This window comes from Trichomycterus rosablanca, chromosome 26 (genome assembly GCF_030014385.1).
Source record: "Trichomycterus rosablanca isolate fTriRos1 chromosome 26, fTriRos1.hap1, whole genome shotgun sequence".
Classification (NCBI taxonomy): domain Eukaryota; kingdom Metazoa; phylum Chordata; class Actinopteri; order Siluriformes; family Trichomycteridae; genus Trichomycterus; species Trichomycterus rosablanca.
The window spans coordinates 5,228,261-5,250,720 of NC_086013.1; the positions used below are offsets into that span (position 1 = coordinate 5,228,261).

General features: G+C 38.9%; 1 protein-coding gene across 1 annotated transcript; it reads left to right on the forward strand.

Annotated features, from left to right (window-relative positions):
• Positions 1-2,164: 2,164 nt before the first annotated feature.
• On the forward strand, positions 2,165-16,738 carry pax8 (paired box 8). The gene is made up of 11 exons (XM_062988443.1): positions 2,165-2,186; positions 6,651-6,816; positions 6,903-7,100; positions 8,179-8,255; positions 8,353-8,478; positions 8,651-8,820; positions 10,253-10,373; positions 10,746-10,988; positions 12,100-12,201; positions 15,496-15,582; positions 16,668-16,738. The coding sequence occupies exons 1-11, from the start codon at positions 2,165-2,167 to the stop codon at positions 16,736-16,738; spliced, it is 1,383 nt and encodes a 460-aa protein (XP_062844513.1).
• Positions 16,739-22,460: the final 5,722 nt, after the last annotated feature.

Sequence of the window (22,460 nt, forward strand, 5' to 3'; positions counted from 1 at the left end):
TTTAATATATACTTCTTTGTATAATGTGAATCTTTGTAGTGTGTACTATTATTTTTGATTTATATAACCTGCTACTAAGGCCTTAATTTCCTTTGGTATTGAAGTATATATATATCTATCTGTCTATCTGTCTATCTATCTATCTATCTATAACAACAAAAATTATTATTATTATTTTAATATATACTTGTTTGTATAATGTGAATCTTTGTAGTGTATACTATTATTTTGTATAACTTATAGCTACTGAGGCCTTAATTTCTATCTATCTATCTATCTATCTATCTATCTATCTATCTATCTATCTATCTATCTATCTATCTATCTATCTATCTATCTATCTATCTATCTATCTATCTACTGTATCTATCTATCTATCTATCTATCTATCTATCTATCTATCTATCTATCTATCTATCTATCTATCTATCTATCTATCTATCTATCTATCTAATTTATATGGTTTTTATATCTGCTCTCATTTAAAGCAAACGTGACATTTAAAACAGTGCAAAATCTGTTAAACTTTTGTGCAATACCGGTCAGTGCAATATCTGTTCTTATTTTTAAGACTGTTAAAAGACTGTTTTAAGACTGTTTTTTTATATTTCTTACATTTCTATTTTCAATATATGTATAAACACTTTTCATATCTCTTTATTCCTGAAAGTTGCTGTAACATTGCAAATTTCCCCCAGTGGGATAATAAAAGGCTATCTTATCTTGTCTTATCTATCTATCTATATATAACAACAATAATAATTATTATTATTAATAATAATAATATGATTATTATCGTTATTGTTATTATTATTATTATTATTATATAATAATACAATTATTTTTATTATAATGCCATTTAATAGTTTCTTCTTCATAATCTTATTATAATTATAATTATAATTATTATTATTATTTACGTTTACGTGTAATTTTATTTGCTTCAAGCTGATGTTTCAACTTACATTACAGCTTTAATTTATCCTATACTTTACATGGTAAGTACCCTACATCAAATTTTGAAACACATCATCTAAGTGTTGCACTTATTACTAAGTGAACTAATAAACTAGTTCCTAATTGTTGTTCATATTTGCAACAATGACATATCACGCTAGATAGTTTGTTAGGGATGGTCCAGGTGGTGCACCCTATTTGGAGTAATGACACATCGCTGCAAATCAGGGACCAAATTGTGTGTAAAAATGAGCGCCGTGGGCCTAAATGAGGCGGCGTTCACACAGCCGGGAGTCGTGTCACATCTTCTCTGAGATCTAATCAAAGACAGTCTGAACGCAAACAGCCCGGATCGCTGACAAATATTTCCGCAAACGTTGACGTATATCGCCTGGTCACTGTGTGTTGTGTTGTGTTGCGCGGATCAGCCGTACGGAGCCGAGCACGGGTTCACACCCCTCACCCCTTCCAACCCTTCCTCCCTCTGTCATCGCGGCACACGGACCGCCCACACATCCATCATCCAATAGCTGCAGCGGATCCCATCAGCGTCCCGGTGCTGGCTGAGGCGGCGGGATAAAACCACTCACACACACCGCTGTCAGTGGCTCCTGCACATCTGTTTACTGATTATTGGTAGCGAGTGTGTCACAAGAAGCACAGATACTTCGTTTTTAAGGACAGCATATGAGATTTTGCTCTGACACCATCATTTATCCTGGGATCTTAAAGACGGATCTTCAGTGTAAGGTAACTACGGTTTTTATTTAACGCTGGAAATGATGCTGCAGGATGTTTGATGGTTTAGAAGCTGTAATCGGTATCGGATATCGTCTCAATTACCGACTGATCGCATCTACTGGCCTCACTATAATGATCATGTTCCATCCCAGTAACATCAATTAAAACTTTTGCGCCTAATAACTTAGAAACACACAGGGCTTAATCCAAGTCATTCAAACTAGTCAACATAGTGAAGTTGTAGTCCAAACCTGTAGTCCAAAAAGGCAAGAAATGCAGTAAAGAGTACTAACACTATAGCTTACACCTTTAACCCCTAAAATCGATGCTGACCACTGTATGTCCTTTCACAGAGAATTTAAAGGAACGTTTCCACGCCAGGCGAGGCCCCATATGGAATAAAAGAACCCAAATTAAAGAGACACTTCGACTTTTACCAGGACTAAGAGACCCAGAGATCTGAGCAATGTCCAACACAACCGGGAGAGGTAAACAATGCTAACTTTATCTTCATACCAGTCTCTAAATTTAAGTATAAATATGTCGAATAATTTTAAATAAAGTTTATAGCTGTTTGTTATATAAAATAGATTCTTTTTAACTAGATTTTGGACAAAATATGATGTGAAAATTAGGCCTACAGAATTCTAATTGTAAATTAATTGCAGATAAACTATAGGGCTAAAGAAAGGTCAGCACATAAAATTAAAATGTAATTTTATTCACATTTTTAAAAAATAGTTATTTGCTCATAATGGTAAAATAACACACATACAATGTCCTATTAATTATAACAATCTAGTTTGTAATTAAAAGACAATTAAAACATATTCTAAGTCCATTGGCAACCCAACGAATCTAACACTTGTAGTATGTAAACCCAGTTAGAACACATATGCCTACAATACTTATGTTACTTATGTACAATACAATGCTTTTTAATACAGAATATTCAAAACTTTGGGGACATAATATAGTTTTGTTGGGTTGCATTAGATTCCATTGGGTTTCATTAATGTGTATCTATTAATATCTAATTATGTTAGTCACTTAAGAGCATGCGCATTAATTTAAGGGTTGAGAACTAACACACTGCGCAATTTAGTCTAGATGATTGGATATTTAAGGTCTAGAATATATTTATATACCAGCAGCACTGTAGTTTAGACAACTTAAAACACAAGTGTAAAATTAGTTTTACTAAAAAGAATCAACTGTTTTCATTTCGTTGTAAAATAAATGGTTTATTTGGCAACAACACAATAAAAAATAAGTGGGTTTTTTTTATATATATATATATATGAAATTTAAGTATATACCAAAATTAGTCATTAATGAGACTTAAATTATACACAACATTTAAAAGTAAATAGTGGGGCCTTTAATTTGAGAACAATTGTTTGGCATGATATCCGATTCCGTATGTCGTATAGGCGTATTGTAACAATAATCAACTGACTTATTTTAAAATTCCAAATGAACAAGTTGTCTTCATTTTAAATAACCTAAAATAGGTTTAATAATGTGGAATGTATATTTTAAGGTGTGAAAAATTGGGTTCTTTTTAACAGTATCTGTAAGACACTGATTAAACACTGATATAAAGTTAAGTCTCACTACTTAGTGTCACTTATGGAGATGGCGGAAATGTTTATTAAGAATAAGGGTTTACGGCTTTGGAATCTGGTCAAAAAAAGCCCAAAAGCTACCAAGCTTTTAGTTTTGAAGATTTTAGTTTTGATCCAGAAGTAGCCCAGCTGTAAGTTCTGGCTCATGATTTGGACCACGTTATGGTGTTGTTTTTCAGCCAGATTCTGATAAGCAGATAAACAGAATCCTCACTCGTTTACTGTATGAATTACACTTGTATTTAATTAATGATTTAGTTATTCTTTTACGGGTGTTTCATTTGTCTATTGTTGTTTTATTTTATAACAAAGAAAATGTGGCTGGTGGCTTAACTGTTTTAAATGTTTTATTGTACTTTCACCTTGCTGCTACAGAAACATAGACTTAGCTAAAAAATATATATATAGGTAGATACTTTAGGAACAATACTAAGCAGAAACGTTTTAGCTATATTTTATAAACACCCAGACAATGAATTAAATGTAAAGGCATCAATTCCATAACATGACGCACCAGTATTTTTCTGACCAATTTTACTGTTTTTAAAAGAATATAATTTTTCATTATATTTCTTCTTATTGGGAACACATTTTAAATGCGTCCAAATTAACTGAAACGATTTTCATTAAAGAAAAAAGTGCAGCCGTCTGATCCTTTGTGCACATAAAGAAAAAAATCACGTTATCAAGTCAAAATAGAATTTAGTCTGATTTTATATCTGACCTTTAAAAATGTGACCTTGTGCATAATGAGGGCAATTAAAAAACATTTCAATTAATTTCAATTCATTAATTTCGAATACTATCTGGCAAAGCAAAAGCAATATTAATTACTACAATATTGGTATGATTTCAAGAAAAGAATTGATCATACCAATCAACATACCAAGAATGACCTTAGTGGTACAGTGGCAAGTAGCAAACCCACAAATAGCCTATAATTTTAAGTCATGGTTGGATTCAGTTTATTTTAGTTTACCATGTCAGGTGTATATATTTATAAGACATATAAATAAATAGTATATAAATAATAGAAATATATATATTTATTTTTTCAAGTTTAAAACTTGGATTTAGTTTATTTTAGTTTACCATGTCAGGTGTATATATTTATAAGAAATATAAATAAATAATATATAAATAATATAAATATATATATTTCTTTTTTTTTTTAAGTTTAAAACCTGGATTTATTTTATTTTATTTTACCATGTCAGGTGTATATATTAATAATAAGAAATATAAATATACACATAAATAATATAAATAATATAATATAAATAAAAGTGACAAAGTCTAGAGCAATTTAGAAACTACAGCGATGAATTAAAACCTATTTTTATATAGTAAGATATAATATATTACATATTAATTTATAAATATTTCTTTATTAATGTGTTTGTGCCAGCAATCAGTTTATAGAGTAGCAAAGCTTTAAATACATTAACTAAATGTATGATGAATTACAATTAGAATGAATTAAAACCTATTTTTATATAGTAAGATATAATATGTAATATATTTATTTATATATATATTTCTTTATTAATGTGTTTGTGCCAGCAATCAGTTTATAGAGTAGCAAAGCTTTAAAACAAATTGAAATACATTAACTAAATGTATGAATTGTAAATAGATGTTTTACTTGTGCTTTAAAACTCAGTTCAAGCATTTTAAACGTGTTTGAATAATAATTTTATTATTAATATAGAATATTTTTACTGTACTTAAATTCAGTCTGGTTAGTCAGTTGTTTCAGTCACAGCACATTATAAAGTTTAATATAATATACTATAATATTTTAGTGGCGTGTAAAGACAGCTTATAGTCCATGTGGGTGAGAAGTGTGTGTGTGTGTGTGTGTGTGTGTGTGTGTGTGTGTGTGTGTGTCTTACACGGACGGGTTCGTTCCCTTGGGGTGGCTCCGCTTTAATATCCTGCGCCTGCTGAAGCTTGGCGAGAAGAGTTTTATACACTCCACTAGCAGCGTTAATGACGCCGTTTGATGTGGAAATGAAAGCTGGGCAAACGTGATAAAGAGGGGGCACACAGGGTACTGAATGGGTTAAATTAAAAGCAAAGCGACTCTAAACGAGTTATTGATGCTCGACACAACGACAATATCGTATTTCCTTTTTTTCAGCTGTTAAACAGAGGCCTGCTTTATAGTCTCTGTATATATGTAAAAAACGAACATCAGCTGTGCTTTATTTTGTATTTAATTTAAAAAATAGCTGACAAAATTCATCAGTTTTAAGCCACAATGAACATGAAATAGTTCTGCATTTGGAGAAGGATGCAAAAAATGCAAAAGTTACCCAGAAGAAAATACATTACAGCAAATAGACCATCATAATGTAAATAAAACCACAAAATGCATGTGTCAAGCATTGCCAAATAACACAGTCTCACAAAACAGCTATTAAGGTTAACACAGTCGTTATGAAAAACCCTTATTAAGCTTTCTGTGATTTCACAAGTTAATTCATGTTATAAAAGAATACCTAAAGCCTGATACAGAGCAGCCATACCTTACCATACAGTCTTACAAAGAAATTGGGCCCATCGCATTAATAACTAAGTTAAAGTCTAAAGGAGGAGGAGACATTAGTTCCTACTTGTAGAAGCCATTTGGTTTGTGGTACAGAACTACTCGCATGTCCACTAGCCAGATTTAAGCACAATATTCAATTGTAAACAACTCTGGATCATGTCGGGCGGCACGGTGGCTCGGTGGGTAGCACTGTCGCGTCACAGCATGAAGGTCCTGGGTCCTTTCTCCCCGTGTCTGCGTGGGTTTCCTCCGGGAGCTCCGGTTTCCTCCCACAGTCCAAAAAAAAAATGCATTCAGGTTAATTGGAGACACTGAATTGCCCTATAGGTGAATGGGTGTGTGTGTGTGTGTGTGTGTCTGCTCTGCGATGGACTGGCGCCCCGTCCAGGGTGTTACTGTGTGCCCTGCGCCCATTGAAAAGCTGGGATAGGCTCCAGCACCCTCCCGCGACCCTAACTGGATAAGCGGTTAAGAAAGCGGGAGTGAATCATTTCAGACCTATAGGCTGTGTCAGGTTCTGAGCATTTACTTCCATTGTTTTAGAGATATAAGAACAATCAGTTGAATGAATATCTGGGGAACTGTAAAAAATGAATCAGTTTAGTGTTTTTGCAGTAAAATACACACAACTTGACAAATTTCTGAAATCTGTGCTTGTGTCACATCCCAGGTGTACTCTCATACCAAACATGTTGTCCTTCGCAGAGCGCATTCAGGTCCAATTCAGGTACCTTGACATTTATGTATATTCATCCCCCTCTCTCCCCCAGGGCATGGGGGTCTTAATCAACTAGGTGGCATGTTTGTGAATGGACGTCCGCTCCCGGAAATCATCCGGCAGCGCATCGTGGACATGGCTCACCAGGGTGTGCGCCCCTGTGACATCTCTCGTCAGCTACGGGTCAGCCACGGCTGCGTCAGCAAGATCCTCGGCAGGTGAGAGGCAGTGCACTGAAGTACAATACTGCTATGACCAGATTAGTGAATGCTTTGTCAATATTGCTGCTCTCTGTGTTTATCAGATACTATGAGACAGGGAGTATAAAACCTGGGGTGATAGGTGGTTCGAAGCCAAAGGTCGCCACCCCAAAAGTGGTGGAGAAGATAGCGGAATACAAGCGACAGAATCCCACCATGTTCGCCTGGGAGATCAGGGACAGGCTTCTCGCCGAGGGAGTGTGTGACAGCGACACGGTGCCCAGCGTCAGTTCCATCAACAGGTGATACATTAATACATTCCTCAGAATCCAGACATCCCAAGTTGCAAAAACTCATTTCAGGGAGGTACCTGGACCTCGACCCCAACCCCCGAGCCCAAAAAAGAAAAAAAAAAGCTAAAAAACCTCTCGCACACACCAAAGGATATATATGGGTGATAACAGAACTTTTAGGAGCTGCTAACTGAGCTACTAAGCTAACTGTTCGCGTCACACACACATTAATGTGTACAACATAGTGCACTAGATAGTGTGAAAGATAATAGATTTATGTTCCCTACATAGTGCACTAGATTGTATATTAGAAAAGAATTTATGTTCCTTACTTAGTGCACTAGATAGTGTACTAGATAATAGACTTATGTTTCTTACATAATGCTTTAGGTAGCGTATTAGTTAACGGATTTAGGTTCCCTAAATAGTGCACTAGATAGTATTTTAGATATGATTTATGTTCCCTAAGTAGTGCACTAGACAGTGAATTAGACAATTGGTTTATGTTCCCTACACAGTGCACTAGATTGTATATCAGGTCACGGGTTTGTGTTCCCTACATAGTGTACTAGATAGTGTATTAGATAACGCATTCATGTTCCCTACACAGTGCACTAGAAAGTATAACTAGATGATGATTTGTGTTCCTTACATAGTGCACTAGATAGTGTATTACATAATTAATTATGTTCCCTACATAGTGCACTAAATTGTATATCAGATAATGGATTTATGTTCCCTACATAGTGCACTAGACAGTATATTAGACAATTGATTTATGTTCTCTACACAGTGCGCTAGATTGTATATCAGATAACGGGTTTAATACGCGATCAGGGGAATAAAGTCTGTGTCGCCTGAGTGCGCGTGTGTGCCGCTCTTGGCCGCTCGTTCTAGATTCCAGGAGATTTCATCTGACTTGCGAGCATCAGGGAGCCCCTATGTATATGCGGGAGACTCCCGGAACTTGCGGGAGACTTGGGATGTCTGAGAATCATCAAATACGTGTAAGCGCGTGGTCGTTTCTCGACAATCAGATTCCCCAAACTGTTTGCAGCATTTAAAAGCTTAGTAATTTGTGTTTCAGAATCATCCGGACAAAGGTGCAGCAGCCATTCAACATGACCTTGGAGAGCAAAAGCCTCAGCCCAGGTCACACACTAAGTACGTTGCCATTTCCAGTATAATTGTCCAAATTTCCATTTACAGTTACAATGTTAACTCTGAACAATCCAACTTATTACTATTTTTTTTTTTCCAGTTCCAAGTTCGGCGGTCACCCCTCCTGAATCGCCCCAGTCGGACTCCCTGGGTTCCACCTACTCCATAAGTGGCCTACTTGGTATTCCACAAACCAGCTCAGACGGCAAGAGGAGTCATGACGACAGTGAGTTTTCAGGCTACGCTACATGCTTGCCGGGTCTAATTTAGATAATAGTTAACTTCTGCCTTCCATGACTAAGTAAAAACGAACTGAAAACTCTCGTTTATAATGCTCTTCCACTCTTACCAACTATTGACATTAACTTATTACATTCTGGTTGTGCTCGTTATCCAAGGTGACCAGGAGAGCTGTCGGCACAGTGTAGACTCTCAGGGCAGCGGTGGAGGACCCAGGAAGCAGCTGAGGCACGAACATTTCCCATCTCAGCACTTGGATTGCGGCTTCGAGCGGCACCACTATACGTCTGACACGTTCAGCTCTAGCGCGGCCAGCAAAACCGAGCAGGTACTTAAAGACTGAAGAATTCATTGCTTTGATTGTGTGCCAACCATATCAAGCTGCCCATTTGAATAACTGTCCGGATAGAAAGTTATCGAAGTTCTTAAATCTGGACCCGAGTTCCGAATCTGTTCATGGATTTTCCAATCACTGGTAGTTAAATTAACCATTAATCCTACCGACCGGCCACTTTGTCTGACAGATTTAGCATCAGAGCACGCATATAGTACTGTAAAATACTGGAGATACTACATTTTTACAGTCCTGTTGTCTTGATGTATGTCTACTATCAAGTGAAGTCGAGTCAATTTTATTTATATAGCGCTTTTTACAATAGACATTGTCTCAAAGCAACTTTACAGAATCCAGGACCAACAGACCAAAACCCCCTGTTGAGCAAGTCGAGGGTGACAGTGGCAAGGAAAAACACAAATCATACAAACACAAAATTAAAATGAAGTTATAACTAGCAAAAATGATTGGAATCCTTATTCAGTCCAGTCTGTAATAAGGTCTGTAGTGAGTTCTTGACATTCTTGGTGCAAACACGCCAGGTTTCCGTCACATCTGGCAGGAGCAGCATTGTTGGCACGGCAGTCTCGGCTTCATTACTTAACCTCGGGTGGGTAAACAGGTTTCCATCAGAACCGATTCGGGCTCAGGTGGCGCAGCGGTAAAAAGCACACCCTGCAACCAGAGCTGGATCTCGAATACATGGTATCGAATGCAGCTCTGCCTTACCGGCTTGAATGGCAATATGAACAACAATCATCCTGTTGTTCAGTCTGGGGGGTGGGACAAAAAGCCGGATGTGGGTCTCTCTCTGTCAGAATGGTGCAATTACGACCTCTGCTGGCTGCACAGAGATGAGGAAGGAGTGCTTTTAGAGTGTCTCTCTCCGCATGCAACGCTAGGTGGCACAACACTCATCAATGTGTAGGTGGGCAAGATGCATACGGCTTGCTGCTCATATGTCGGAGGGGATGTGGGTTAGCTTCAATCTCCTCGGTCGGGGCAGGGATCGGCATAGGCAGAGAGGAAGCACGATGCAAATTGGACAATTGGACATGCTAAAGGGGGAGAAAATGCAAAAAAAAAAAAAAAAAAAGAGAACCACTTCGGGGTAAAACAACAGATGACTGATAACTGTCCATCTGAAAAGCCGTCCAAATGGATTGGAACACATTGTAGTACTCAAAACTGGACCTTAAATCCAAACGTGGTCTTGGATTTTTCAAGCACTGGGGGTTAAACAAACCATCCAACTGGTTGACCACTTTGTCGTCATACCTGAATCTTAGATAAAGGAACGATCTAAAATCTTCTACACTATTACCTATTAATATTTGGAACCCAAACAAGAACCCATAATGTGCCATATTAGTACTTTTATTAGTACATTTTTATGTTTTCTTACTTAATTCATCATCCTTTCCAGTCCCTGTATCCCTTGGCTCTTTTAAACGGAAGTCTAGACGAGACCAAGAGCAGCCTCGCGACATCCAGCGCTGCCATTGGGCGAAACCTGGCGACACACCAGGGCTACGCAGTGGTCACAGGTAATGAGAAACTTTTGAAACAGGGTCAGAACGCCCGGCTTACTTGTTAGCACAGGACTCGTCAGAGCCTCTATGTGAATAAGCACAGCCATGCATTGCTGGGCAGTCATTGTGCGAACTGGGTGGCTTTATCCTGACGTGTTCGTTCATGCGTTATAAAGTGAATTTGGCTAATTACTATGACCCACTTTAAGCCATTTAAAAGAAAGTGCAAAAGTTTACGTATAGCACACTGTGCCAGTCGAACCATGTCTCATCACTTCATTTATAACCATAATGTCTAAAAAAAAACTCCATTTCATTTTCACTTTAAGTTAATTCCATCTCTTTTATTTCTCCCACCTGCTCATTAACCTTACATCTCCACTAAAGATCCACTACAGCCCTTACCCATCTGCCTGAAGCAGGAAATGTCACCAGACGGAGCCAGCTCAAACCATTCCCCCAACGTTTTAGGCAACTCGACGTTCTTGGACATGGGCTCCGTTTCAGCTTCGTCCTCGGTGCCCGTGGGTAACGGTGGCAGCACCTCCATGCATTTCTCTCATCCCTTCAACTCATTTCCACATCACGCACCGGTGTACAGTCAGTTCAGCAGCCAGTCTCTCATCACAGGTGAAGCATCATGCATTTCATCCTTCAGATTATTTCACTCATACTATGTGGACAAAAGTATGTGGACACCACTTTTAATTGATGAGTTTAAGCTTTTCAGCCAGTGATCAGCCAAGTGATGGCCAATGGCTGGAGGTAATATACACTGATCAACCATAACATTAAAACCACCTCCTTGTTTCTACACTCACTGTCCATTTTATCATCTCCACTAACCATATACGTAGGAGCACTTTGAAGTTCTACAATTACAGACTGTAGTCCATCTGTTTCTCTACATACATGTTCTTCAATAGTCAGGACCACCACAGAGCAGGTATTATTTAGGTGGTGGATGATCTCAGCACTGCAGTGACACTGACATGGTGGTGGTGTGTTAGTGTGTGTTGTGCTGGTATGAGTGGATCGGACACAACAGCGCTGCTGCAGTTCCACTCACTGTCCACTCTATTAGACACTCCTACCTAGTTGGTCCACCTTGTAGATGTAAAGTCAGAGACGATCGCTCATCTCATCTATTGCTGCTGTTTGAGTTGGTCATCTTCTAGACCTTCATCAGTGGTCACAGGGCGCTGCCCACAGGGCGCTGTTGGCTGGAGGTATTTTAGGTTGGTGGACTATTCTCAGTCAGTAAAAACTCCATCGGCATTGCTGTCTGATCCACTCATACCAGCACAACACACACTAACACACCACCACCATGTCAGTGTAACTGCAGTGCTGAGAATGATCCACCACCCAAATAATACCCACTGTGTAGTGGTCCTGGGAGAGTCCTGACCATTGAAGAACAGCATGAAAGGGGGCGAACAAAGCATGTAGAGAAACCGATGGACTACAGTAAGTAATTGTAAAACTACAAAGTGCTTCTATATGGTAAGTGGAGCTGATAAAATGGACAATGTGTGTAGAAACAATGTTATGGCTGATCGGTGTATAATAATAGGATGTTTAACAAGATATTGGTCAGGTGGCCACATACTTTTGGTCATATAATGTACGTGTTCACCTGTTAATGTTGCCGTTAGAAGATCAGAACTCTAGTATGATGTTAATTTCCAGCAACTAATAAGTATATATTCTTCTATTTTTGCTAATGTGTTTTGCACAGGACGAGATATGGTGAGCTCCACTCTCCCTGGATATCCTCCACATATTCCTTCTGCCGGTCAGACAGGTTACTCATCCTCAGCCATCACGGGGATGGTGGCAGGTATGTCCCTTTTCTAAAGCACACTCATTATTTGTAGAATACTGTACACCAATCGTCCCTGTTTCTACAAACACTGTCCATTTTATCAGCTCCACTTACCATATAGAATCACTTTGTAGTTCTACAATTACTGACTGTAGTCCATCTATTTTCCTGCATGCTTTGTTAGTCCCCTTTTATGCTGTTCTTCAATGGTCAGGACTCTCCCAGGACCACCACAGAGTAGGTATTATTTAGGTGGTGGATCATTCTCTGCACTGCAGTGACATTGGTGGAGACATGGTGTGTTAGTGTGTGTTGTGCTGGTATGAGTTTTTAAACACCTCACTGTCCTTGCTGGACTGAAAATAGTCCACCCACCAAAATATCCAGACAACAGCTCCCCGTGGGCAGCGTCCAGTGACCACTGATGAAGGTCTAGAAGATGACCAACTCAAACAGCAGCAATAGATGAGCGATCGTCTCTGACTTTACATCTACAAGGTGGACCAACTAGGTAGGAGTGTCTAATAGAGTGGACAGTGAGTGGACATGGTATTTAAAGACTCCAGCAGCGCTGCTGTGTCTGATCCACTCATGACACCACCACCATGTCAGTGTCACTGCAGTGCTGAGAATGATCCACCACCTAAATAATACCTGCTCTGTGGGGGTCCTGACCATAGTAATTGTAGAGCTATAAAGTGGAGCTAATAAAATGGACAGTGAGTACAGAAACAAGGAGGTGGTTTTAATGTTATGGCTGATCGGTGTATCAAGAATTAATATTAGCTTTTATCTACACTGTGGGTAATTTTATCAATCATCCCTATTAATCTTAAAGGAAATTGAGAGTAAACACACATTAGATATGGCAAGAGGGAGAGAGAGAGTTTAGAGGTCAGGTTTTGAGCTAGACAGGAAAGTGAGGTGGGTTAATAAGTACCCTGCTTGCTTTGGTTAACGGCATTACGGCAGAGGGCGGACCCTGATAATACCCTCAACCCCCTACACCATCTGACCACACATCACTATTGGGCCCAAGGTTCTTCAGGGCAGGAAAATGCAGGTCTATATACTGTAGTAAATGCATGTATGCACATATAATGAAACCAAAAAAAAGATGGTGCAACATTGGCTGCAAGGTGCCGGTTGGTGCATCTGGAAGGGCATGTGGCGTGGCGTGCCAATCTTTTTTTTTTTTTATTTGAAGTCTGTTCTCCGAAGCGCGAAATGAGAGGGTCTGATTTATTATTTTTCTGGTGGGCTTGCCGAGAGGAAGCGTTCATACACAATTACTCACAGAGCAGAGGTGGCGATTGGGGGGGGTGTTAAGGAGGCTAAGCACATGGGAATCAATCCAGCCAACATAATTACCAATTAGATATCGGAATGTTTAAGAAGAAAAAGAAAAAGGAAGGAAAGCGACGGCGAGGGTGTGACAGGCTCAAAGGACGAGGGGGCGACGCTAGAGAAAGGACGACGGACAAGGCTAGGTGTACGCACCAGTGAGCGGAGGGATTTTGCCCTCCCAGCCCTCAACCTGGGTGCAGGATTAATGGTTTACAAGCTACCCTTAACCGTCAAGTGAATAATGTGCCAAGACGAAAGAAGGACGGACTTCCTTGAGAGCCAAGAGATTTACAAAGTCAGCCCTGTAGATACAGTAGTGTTCAAAAAAATAGCAGTGATTTAAAAAAAGTGAATAAAGCACAAAATCATTTTAATAAGTTTTATTTCCATAACTGCAAATGCACTGAAAATACTACACTTTCAATTCTAAATCAAAACATTAACAACATTTAGCCAGTTTGTGTTCATCCTTTACAGAAAGTTAAGAAAAATGAATATTAGGCTGTTCAAAATAATAGCAGTGCCAGCATTTTTCTTTAAAAACTCAAAAAATTTATCTATAAACTGAAAATGTTTGAGGTTTCACTTTACTTTAAATTACTGAACAGGTATTCCAGTCCAGGATGATTAGGCTACATTCCACAGTTCTTCTGCAATTTTGGGTTTTGCCTCAAAAAAACGCGTTTCAGACGTCAGCCCACAAGTTCTCTCTGGGATTGAAGTCAGGGGATTGGGCTGGTCACTCTATTACCTCAATCTTGTTTGTCTGTAACCAAGATGTTTTGGGTCATTGTCGTGTTAAAACACCCATTTTAAGGGCATTTCTTCTTCGACATAGGGCAACATGATCTCCTCAAGTATTCTGATATATTTAAACTGATCCATGATCCCTCGTATGTGATAAATAGACGTAACACCATGGTATGAAAAACATTCTCATATCATAGTTTTTTACCACCATGCTTTACTGTCTTCACAGTGTACTGTGGCTCGAATTCAGTGCTCGAGGGTCATCTGACATACTGTCTATGGCCACTTGACCCAAAAAGAACAATTTTGCTTTCACCAGTCCACAAAATGTTGAGCCATTTCTCTTTGGACCAGTCAATGTGTTCTTTGGGAAATTTGAACCCATTCAGGACACGTCTTTATCTTAACAACGGGACTTTGCAAGGAGTTCTTGCTGGTAAATTGGCTTCACTTAATCATCTTCTGTACTCACTGGTAACTTCAGATGTTCCTTGATCTTTCTGGAGGTGATCACTGGCTGAACCTTTGCCATTCTGGCTATTCTTTGATCCATTCGAACAGTAGTTCCACGCTTCCTTCTGCGTCTTTCAGGTGTTGGTTGTCACTTTAAGGCATTTGAGATCATTTTAGCTGAGCAGCCTATCATTTGCTGCACTTCTCTGTATGTTTTTTCTCTCTAAAATCAACTTTTTATTCAAAGTATGCTGTTCATCAGAACAATGTCTGGAACAACTCATTTTACCCAGTATTTCAGAAGGAAATGCGCTATGACCAACCTGTGCAACATTTGCCACCCTCCTACCTTAAATAAGGGCCAAAATTGACACCCATTCTTCTGCAGAATGAATGACTTCACCAATTGAACTCCTCACTGCTATTATTTTGAACAACCCACTTTCAATCAATGCTTCGATTACTCAGAACGGCATGCATGTCCTAATTGTTGGGTTTGTTTTGTTTTCATTACTCTACTACACTTTCAAGTCAATTTTTTGCTATGTAGAAATAGCATTTCTACTAAAAACTTTGATTTATCAAGTTAATGGTGTTGGACTGCTATTTTTTTGAACACCACTGTATGGTTATGAATATTGGGGTCCAACAAGGAGTCCGAAGTATTACCCCCTGCAACAAAAGATACACAAATGATATGTAGTAGATACACGACAGATGTGTTTTGCCAACTGTGCTCATGGTGTTTGTTTCTTCCAGGTGCAGAGTACTCAGGTCAGACCTACGCACACCCAACCTACACGTCTTACGGTGACGCGTGGAGATTCACCAACTCCAGCATACTAGGTAGGCATTTGAAAATCTCAACAAGTCTGCAATGAGCTAGCCACGTTCATGTCACACGCTCTGTGTTGTTCTTTTTTGAAGGACATTTGTAGGACAGTCATGTGACCGCCATTAACTTTGAGCCAGGTGATTTTTTTAGTTTCCAAAACAACAACTCAAAAATTGAATTCAGTTCCATAAATGCAGGCATCATCATGAGTCTCATACTAAATAAATATACACGTTTCTACACTCACTGTCCATTTTATCAGCACTTTGTAGTTCTACAATTACTGACTGTAGTCCATCTGTTTCTCTACATACTTTTTTTTGCCCGTTTTCACCCTGTTCCTCAATGGTCAGGACCCCCACAGGACCACCACAGAGCAGGTATTATTTAGGTGGCACTGCAGTGACACTGACATGGTGCTGGTATACCGTGTCCACTCACTGCCCACTCTATTAGACACTCCAACCTAGTTGGTCCACCTTGTAGATGTAAAGTCAGAGACGATCGCTCATCTATTGCTGCTGTTTGAGTCGGTCATCTTCTTGACATTCATCAGTGGTCACAGGACGCTGCCCATGGGCCACTGTTGGTTGGATATTTTTGGTTGGTGGACTATTCCACTGCAGTCCAGCAGTGACAGTGAGATGTTTAAAAAGTCATACCAGCACATCACACACTAACACACCCCCACCATGTCAGTGTCATTGCAGTGCTGAGAATGACCCACCACCTAAATAATACCTGCTCTGTAGTGGTCCTGACCATTGAAGAACAGCATGAAAGTGGGCTAACAAAGCATGCATGGAAATAGATGGACTACAGTCAGTAATTGTAGGACTACGAAGTGCGTCTATATGGTAAGTGATGGCTGATCGGTGTATAGTCAGATGTTTATGCGACATGCCACTCACATCTAGACTACCACTGTCCCATGTGTGTGTCCATTTAGTCAAAAGAGCATTTGTGAGGTCAATCATTGATATTAGATAATAAAGGCCGAACTCTCAGTTGAAATCCCAGTTTATCCCAAAGGTGTTAAAGTTGTATACCACCGCTTGGTTTATTAATTTGGTAAATTCTGTGTCTCCCTCTGCAGGTTCACCATATTATTACAGTTCTGCTTCTCGCACAGCTCCCCCAACCACTGCAGCCTACGACCACCTATAGCAAGAGACACTGAATGGACAACAATGCATAATTCCATACCATACTGTGCGTTATGCCAAAATACCAGCTAACTAAGGCTGGCTCAGTGGCATTTTAGACACAGTCTGTCATCTTGCAGAAGAAAAGCTAAATGAAGGACATAACAGGCCTGCAAAGTGTTCATGGACAGAACATTAAATGCCATGAATGGCTGGTTAACTGGATTATTTATTCACTGCAACCAAGACAACTAACCAAATACAAACAATCTGAATACTTCCCAGGTTACCCAGGTTCTGAACTGAACTACACGACTCTATCTAGTTGCACTGGTTTGCTGCTAGTCCAGAACTGTCTTCATGACCTTCTCACATGTCATTTCTCTTTCCATTTCATTGGGTTTAGAAAGCCTGAGAGAACACCAGAGCAGCAAATCAGCATTTCCAGTTTTATATTTATTTTCACAATAAACAATCTGATCATCATCATCATCATAATTCGAAGCAGCAGCAGCAGCATCATCATCAGCATCATTAAATCATGAGCAGCATTCTCTGTCAATTTAAACACCATTACAAAGCGCCTGCTGGTTTTGTTGGTTGGATAATGTGTAAATAATGTAAAAAAAAAGTAAAACTCTTATTGAATCGTATTTCCTTTGATGCTACAGATAATTACAAATGAATTTTACAGGGGCGAAATAGAACATTGTAAGAGAAGTTAAAGCAATTTTATTATCCTCGACCCATATATACATTTGTTGTCAAATGGTTTCACAGAAATCTGTCATAAAACATTTCATTTTGTTGTACTGTGAGGACTATGATTAAGCAATTTCTACAGAATTATTTTTTAATGAAATAAAGCATGACAAACTGACTCCAATATGTTTTTTAATTCTAAGTGGAACATTTAAGCTTGGTGTTGGGCGTCTTTTAATAATAAGTCTGTTGCATGAGTATTACCAATAATAATATTAATAATATTAATAATAATAATAATAATAATAATAACAATAACAATAACAATAACAATAATAACAATAAAAATAACAATAATAACAATAATAACAACAATAATAATAACAATAACTAACAATAATAACAATAACAGTAATAATAATAATAACAGTAATTACAATAATAGCACTAATAATAACAACAACAATAATAACACTAATAATAATAACAGTAATAACAATAATAATAATAACAATAATAACACTAATAGTAATAACAAAAATAACAATTATAATAATAACGATTATAATAATAACAATAATAATAACAATAATAAGAAAATAATAATAATAATAAAAGTAACGATTATAATAATAACAATAATAAAAATATTAATAACAGTAATAATAATAATAATAACAAAAACAACGATTATAATAACAATAACAATAACAGTAATAATAACTAAAATAATGATTATAATAATAATAATAATAAAAATATTAACAATAATAATAACAACAACAACAATAATAATAACAATAATAACAACTTCGAAACTGAGGTTCGAAACTCGGCATTGCCACTGGTCGGCTGGGCGGGATGACCAGACCATGTGGGTGGGATCTTCAAACTCTGTTTAAGAACCCTGATTAGCAGATAGAGAGGTGCCTGTGTAGAGTGCATGGGTGAAAAAGGGATGAGGCGTGAGCAGCAATATACCCACCTCGACTGCAATCCGGGATCCCCCAGCAGCCGGAAGACAAACTGACTACGCTAAATTGGGAGAAAATGGGAGAAAATGCAGAAAATGCAATGTTTCCACTGTGTGATGGTCCATCCTAGATGCCTCAGAGCCCAGAGAAGTCGATGCTGCTTCTGGACATGGTTAACATAAGGTTTCTTTTTTGCACAGTAAAGTTTTAAGTGGCATTTGTGCATGTAACTCTGTATTGTAGTGCTTGACAAAGGTTTGCCAAAGTAATCCCTCACCCATGTGGTTCTATCAGCTATTGTTGAGTGGCGGTTCTTGATGCAGTGCATTACTAGCCCTAAATTGCCCCCGTCCCAACCTTTTTTGAAATGTGTTGCATAAAATAAATGTAATAAAATAATGAAAATTAGGTCCTTTGATTCATTTTCTACTTGCATAAATTATTAAGTATAAGTAGGTGAGAGGATAAGCTCTGTTGCTTTATTTATTTATTTATTTTTTAATTAACAACTTTGATAATTATACCCTGCAGAGTTGATTTCTCATCTAAAGTTTTTCAAGTTAATGAGGCATATCCCCCACACCCACACCCACCCTCACTCTTAAAACTGCGTGGAAAACATACATCTTTGAAAGAGTTACATGAATTTTAACATTTCTTAGTAATAAAAGCAAGTAAGGACATTTGTGAAGGTACCATGTCATTTCCCGATAACGACTGAGCGATTTACGAACAACGTAACTTTAAGAACGACAATTTTGCGAGTGTTTCCCAAAAGCCCTCTTAAGGCTCCAAAAACTGCAGAACTCTAAACAAGGTTTAAGTAGTTCTTTGTTGTCTCCGCCTCTGAAAAGACACCACCAGTCAAACTTCACTGATTCACTGATTACCACACAATTTCTCATTATTATTCCACAAAAAGCAAATAATTCATTAATTTGCTATTGCTATTTATCGCATATCAAACCTATAAATTGGCGCACAATGAACCTTTCATGCATCAATCCAGAAGCATGGCAAGCCAACAACGCAAATGGGGGCATAATTCAGAAAAGTGAGGGCAAAGACAGGTGGAGGTCAGTTATCTGCAACAGGCCTTACTGTGGAAGAAAAAGCAACACTGAGAATACTAGGCCCAACAGCGACTGAAGGGATATCTGGGGGAGTAGATGTACTGTATGTAAGTCTACCCATCTACCCCACCTCAGCCTATATCCCTTGTGCATCCTTTTCCTTGCAGCTTGGGTTGCTTAGAAATGGTGAGAATCAGTTTTTCCAAGGAAGTCTCATTAAAAAAAAGCATAACATGACTTGATTTATTGAAAGAATGATACAGGAACACGAATTCCTCTTAATTATTACTGCTCATAAGTTCCCTCCACTAATAAAAGTCCTCACTGAGGTTGTGCACCGGCAGCCAAAAACATCCAGCTAACAGCGCCCCATGGGCAGCGTCCTGTGACCACTGATGAGGGTCTAGAAGATGGTCAACTCAGACAGCAGCAATAGATGAGCGACCGTCTCTGACTTTACATCTACAGGGTGAAACAACTAGGTAAAAGTGTCTAATAGAGTGGACAGTGAGTGGACACTATTTAAAAACTCCAGCAGTGCTGCTGTTTCTGATCCACTTATACCAGCACAACACACACGAACACCACCACCATGTCAGTGTCACTGCAGTGCTGAGAATGATCCACAACCTAAATAATACCTGCTCTGTAGTGGTCCTGTAGGGGTCCTAACCATTAAAGATCAGGGTGAAAGCAGGTCAAAAGGTATGTAGAGAAACAAATGGACTACAGTCAGTAATTGTAGAACTACAAAGTGCTTCTATGTGGTAAGTGGAGCTGATAAAATGGACAGTGAGTGTAGAAACAAGGAGGTGGTTTTAATGGTATAACTGCAGCTGTCAAACATCAAAGCTCATGTGAAGAGACACTTTGTTCTCATAATATTGATGAAAACACTTCTGTCCTATCTCTTTTGACAGTATCTTTCTCTTCCTTTACTCATTCTGCCCCCTCTCTTTCTCCAGTTCTATGGTCCTATTAGCAAGGTGGCCTGGACCATAGCGCTGCCAGTAATGAGCACAGCAGCACAATATGGGCACCAGGTTGGAACAGCCGAGGGATAACAAAGCCAGCAGGATGGGGTTGGTGCACAGGGTAACTACCCTTGGCAGAGAAAGGGTATGTGTGTGGGTGTGGGTGTGTTTGGTGGGGAGGCATTTGCTACTACATTACAGGTTCCAAATAGGAGACCCATGGTGGTCCCTTGAGATGTTCCTGCCAAAAAGGCAGTCTGGCCTGTCTGCCTGCCTCCAACACACACTCTCTTTCATTGACAGTGTGTGTGTGTGTTTTCATGTGCCATGTGGGACAATGACAGGAAGGACTGTCAGAGTTTACGCTTCTCTGTTCTGGGTTAGTCAGCTGGAAACTTTATTATTTGTCTTTGTCTTTTCTATTAGTGGGAAATGGTTAGAATGGTAAATGAAACATTGAAGAGCTGCATCTCTTTTATGTTAAATGTGTGTTTAAATAAAAATGTGGTAATCGTGGCTTCAAGTGAAATAATAATCCAGAATTTTCACCATCAATAGTATAGAATTAAATTGCTCATTCATTAATTGTCTGCTTGATCACACAGAAAGGACCTGGACCATGCCACTTGGGAATGTAACCCAGGACCTTCTTGCTGTGAGGCGACGGTGTTACCCACCAAGCCAACGTGCTGCTTAAAAGCAATTATCATGAAGTTACTGATAACAAAGCCCACCCATTAAGAGGGAAGCTACATTATGATGGGTCAGTTTTAAATGACCATATAGAAGCACTTTGTAGTTCTACAATTACTGACTGTAGTCCATCTGTTTCTCCGCATGCTTTGTTAGCCCACTTTAATGCTGTTCTTCAATGGTCAGGGACCTCCACTGGACCACTAGGTATTATTTGGGTGGTGGATCATTCTCAGCACTGCAGTGACACTGACATGGTGGTGGTGGTGGTGTGTTAGTGTGTGTTGTGCTGGTATGAGTGCTGAGAATAGTCCACCAATCAAAAACATCCAGCCAACAGCACTCCGTGGGCGGCGTCCTGTGACCACTGATGAAGATCTAGAAGATGACCGACTCAAACAGCAGCAATAGATGAGAAATCGTCTCTGACTTTACATCTACAAGGTGGACCAACTAGGTAGGAGTGTCTAATAGAGTGGACAGTGAGTGGACACGGTGTTTAAAAACTCCAGCAGCATTGCTGTGTCTGATCCACTCATACCAGCACAACACACACTAACACACCACCACCATGTCAGTGTCACTGCAGTGCTGACCACCACCTAAATAATACCTGCTCTGAGGAGGTCCTGACCATTGAAGAACAGCATAATTGTAGAACTACAGAGTGCTTCTATATGGTAAGTGGAGCTGATAAAATGGACAGTGAGTATTTTGTTTAAGTTACAAAGAAACATGACTAGTAGGTTCATATGGGTTTAGTAATCTCTACATTTTAGCTTAGCATAAAATTTTCACTGTTCTAGGGAATAACTTAATTTTTTTGTTTTGTTTTCTGAGCTAGACAAACATCTGGATTTAAACAACCTGTGAGCTATATGGGAAAATATTTTCTGACATTTGAGAACCACAGGGTCATGAAATTTAAGTCACATAGTTTCCTAGAAAAACACGGTCTGCGATAAACAAACTCACCTTTAAAAAATGGAAACTCTGAGTAGCCCTGTGGAAAATTTAAATGACTCCCTGTGACCAGTTCATTTGCCAAGAACCCCAGGGGCAGGAAGTCCTATTGATCGGAGACACCACAACAGACAATTGAAACAAAGCACTTGTCTCTCTTTCCCTCCTCCCCTACACAAACTTAGTCTTTCATACACTCTTACGTGGTCGGAAAATTTCAGGTATCGGATGCAGCCCTTAGGAGATGTTTAGTTTGAACTTTTGACTTGAGGTTTTAAAAGTAAGCACCTAGCAGGTCAGCTTACACTATATGACCGAAAGTATGTGGACACCTGGTCATGAGCATTATGAACTTGGTCTTCCAA

Bases quoted from the DNA above. Each gene is read 5' to 3' on its own strand.
- pax8 (XM_062988443.1), top strand. From the start codon at position 2,165: ATGTCCAACACAACCGGGAGAG. The intron at 8,479-8,650 runs GTGAGTTTTCAG...TCGTTATCCAAG, and splicing joins CAAGAGGAGTCATGACGACA to GTGACCAGGAGAGCTGTCGG. The intron at 8,821-10,252 runs GTACTTAAAGAC...CATCCTTTCCAG, and splicing joins CGGCCAGCAAAACCGAGCAG to TCCCTGTATCCCTTGGCTCT.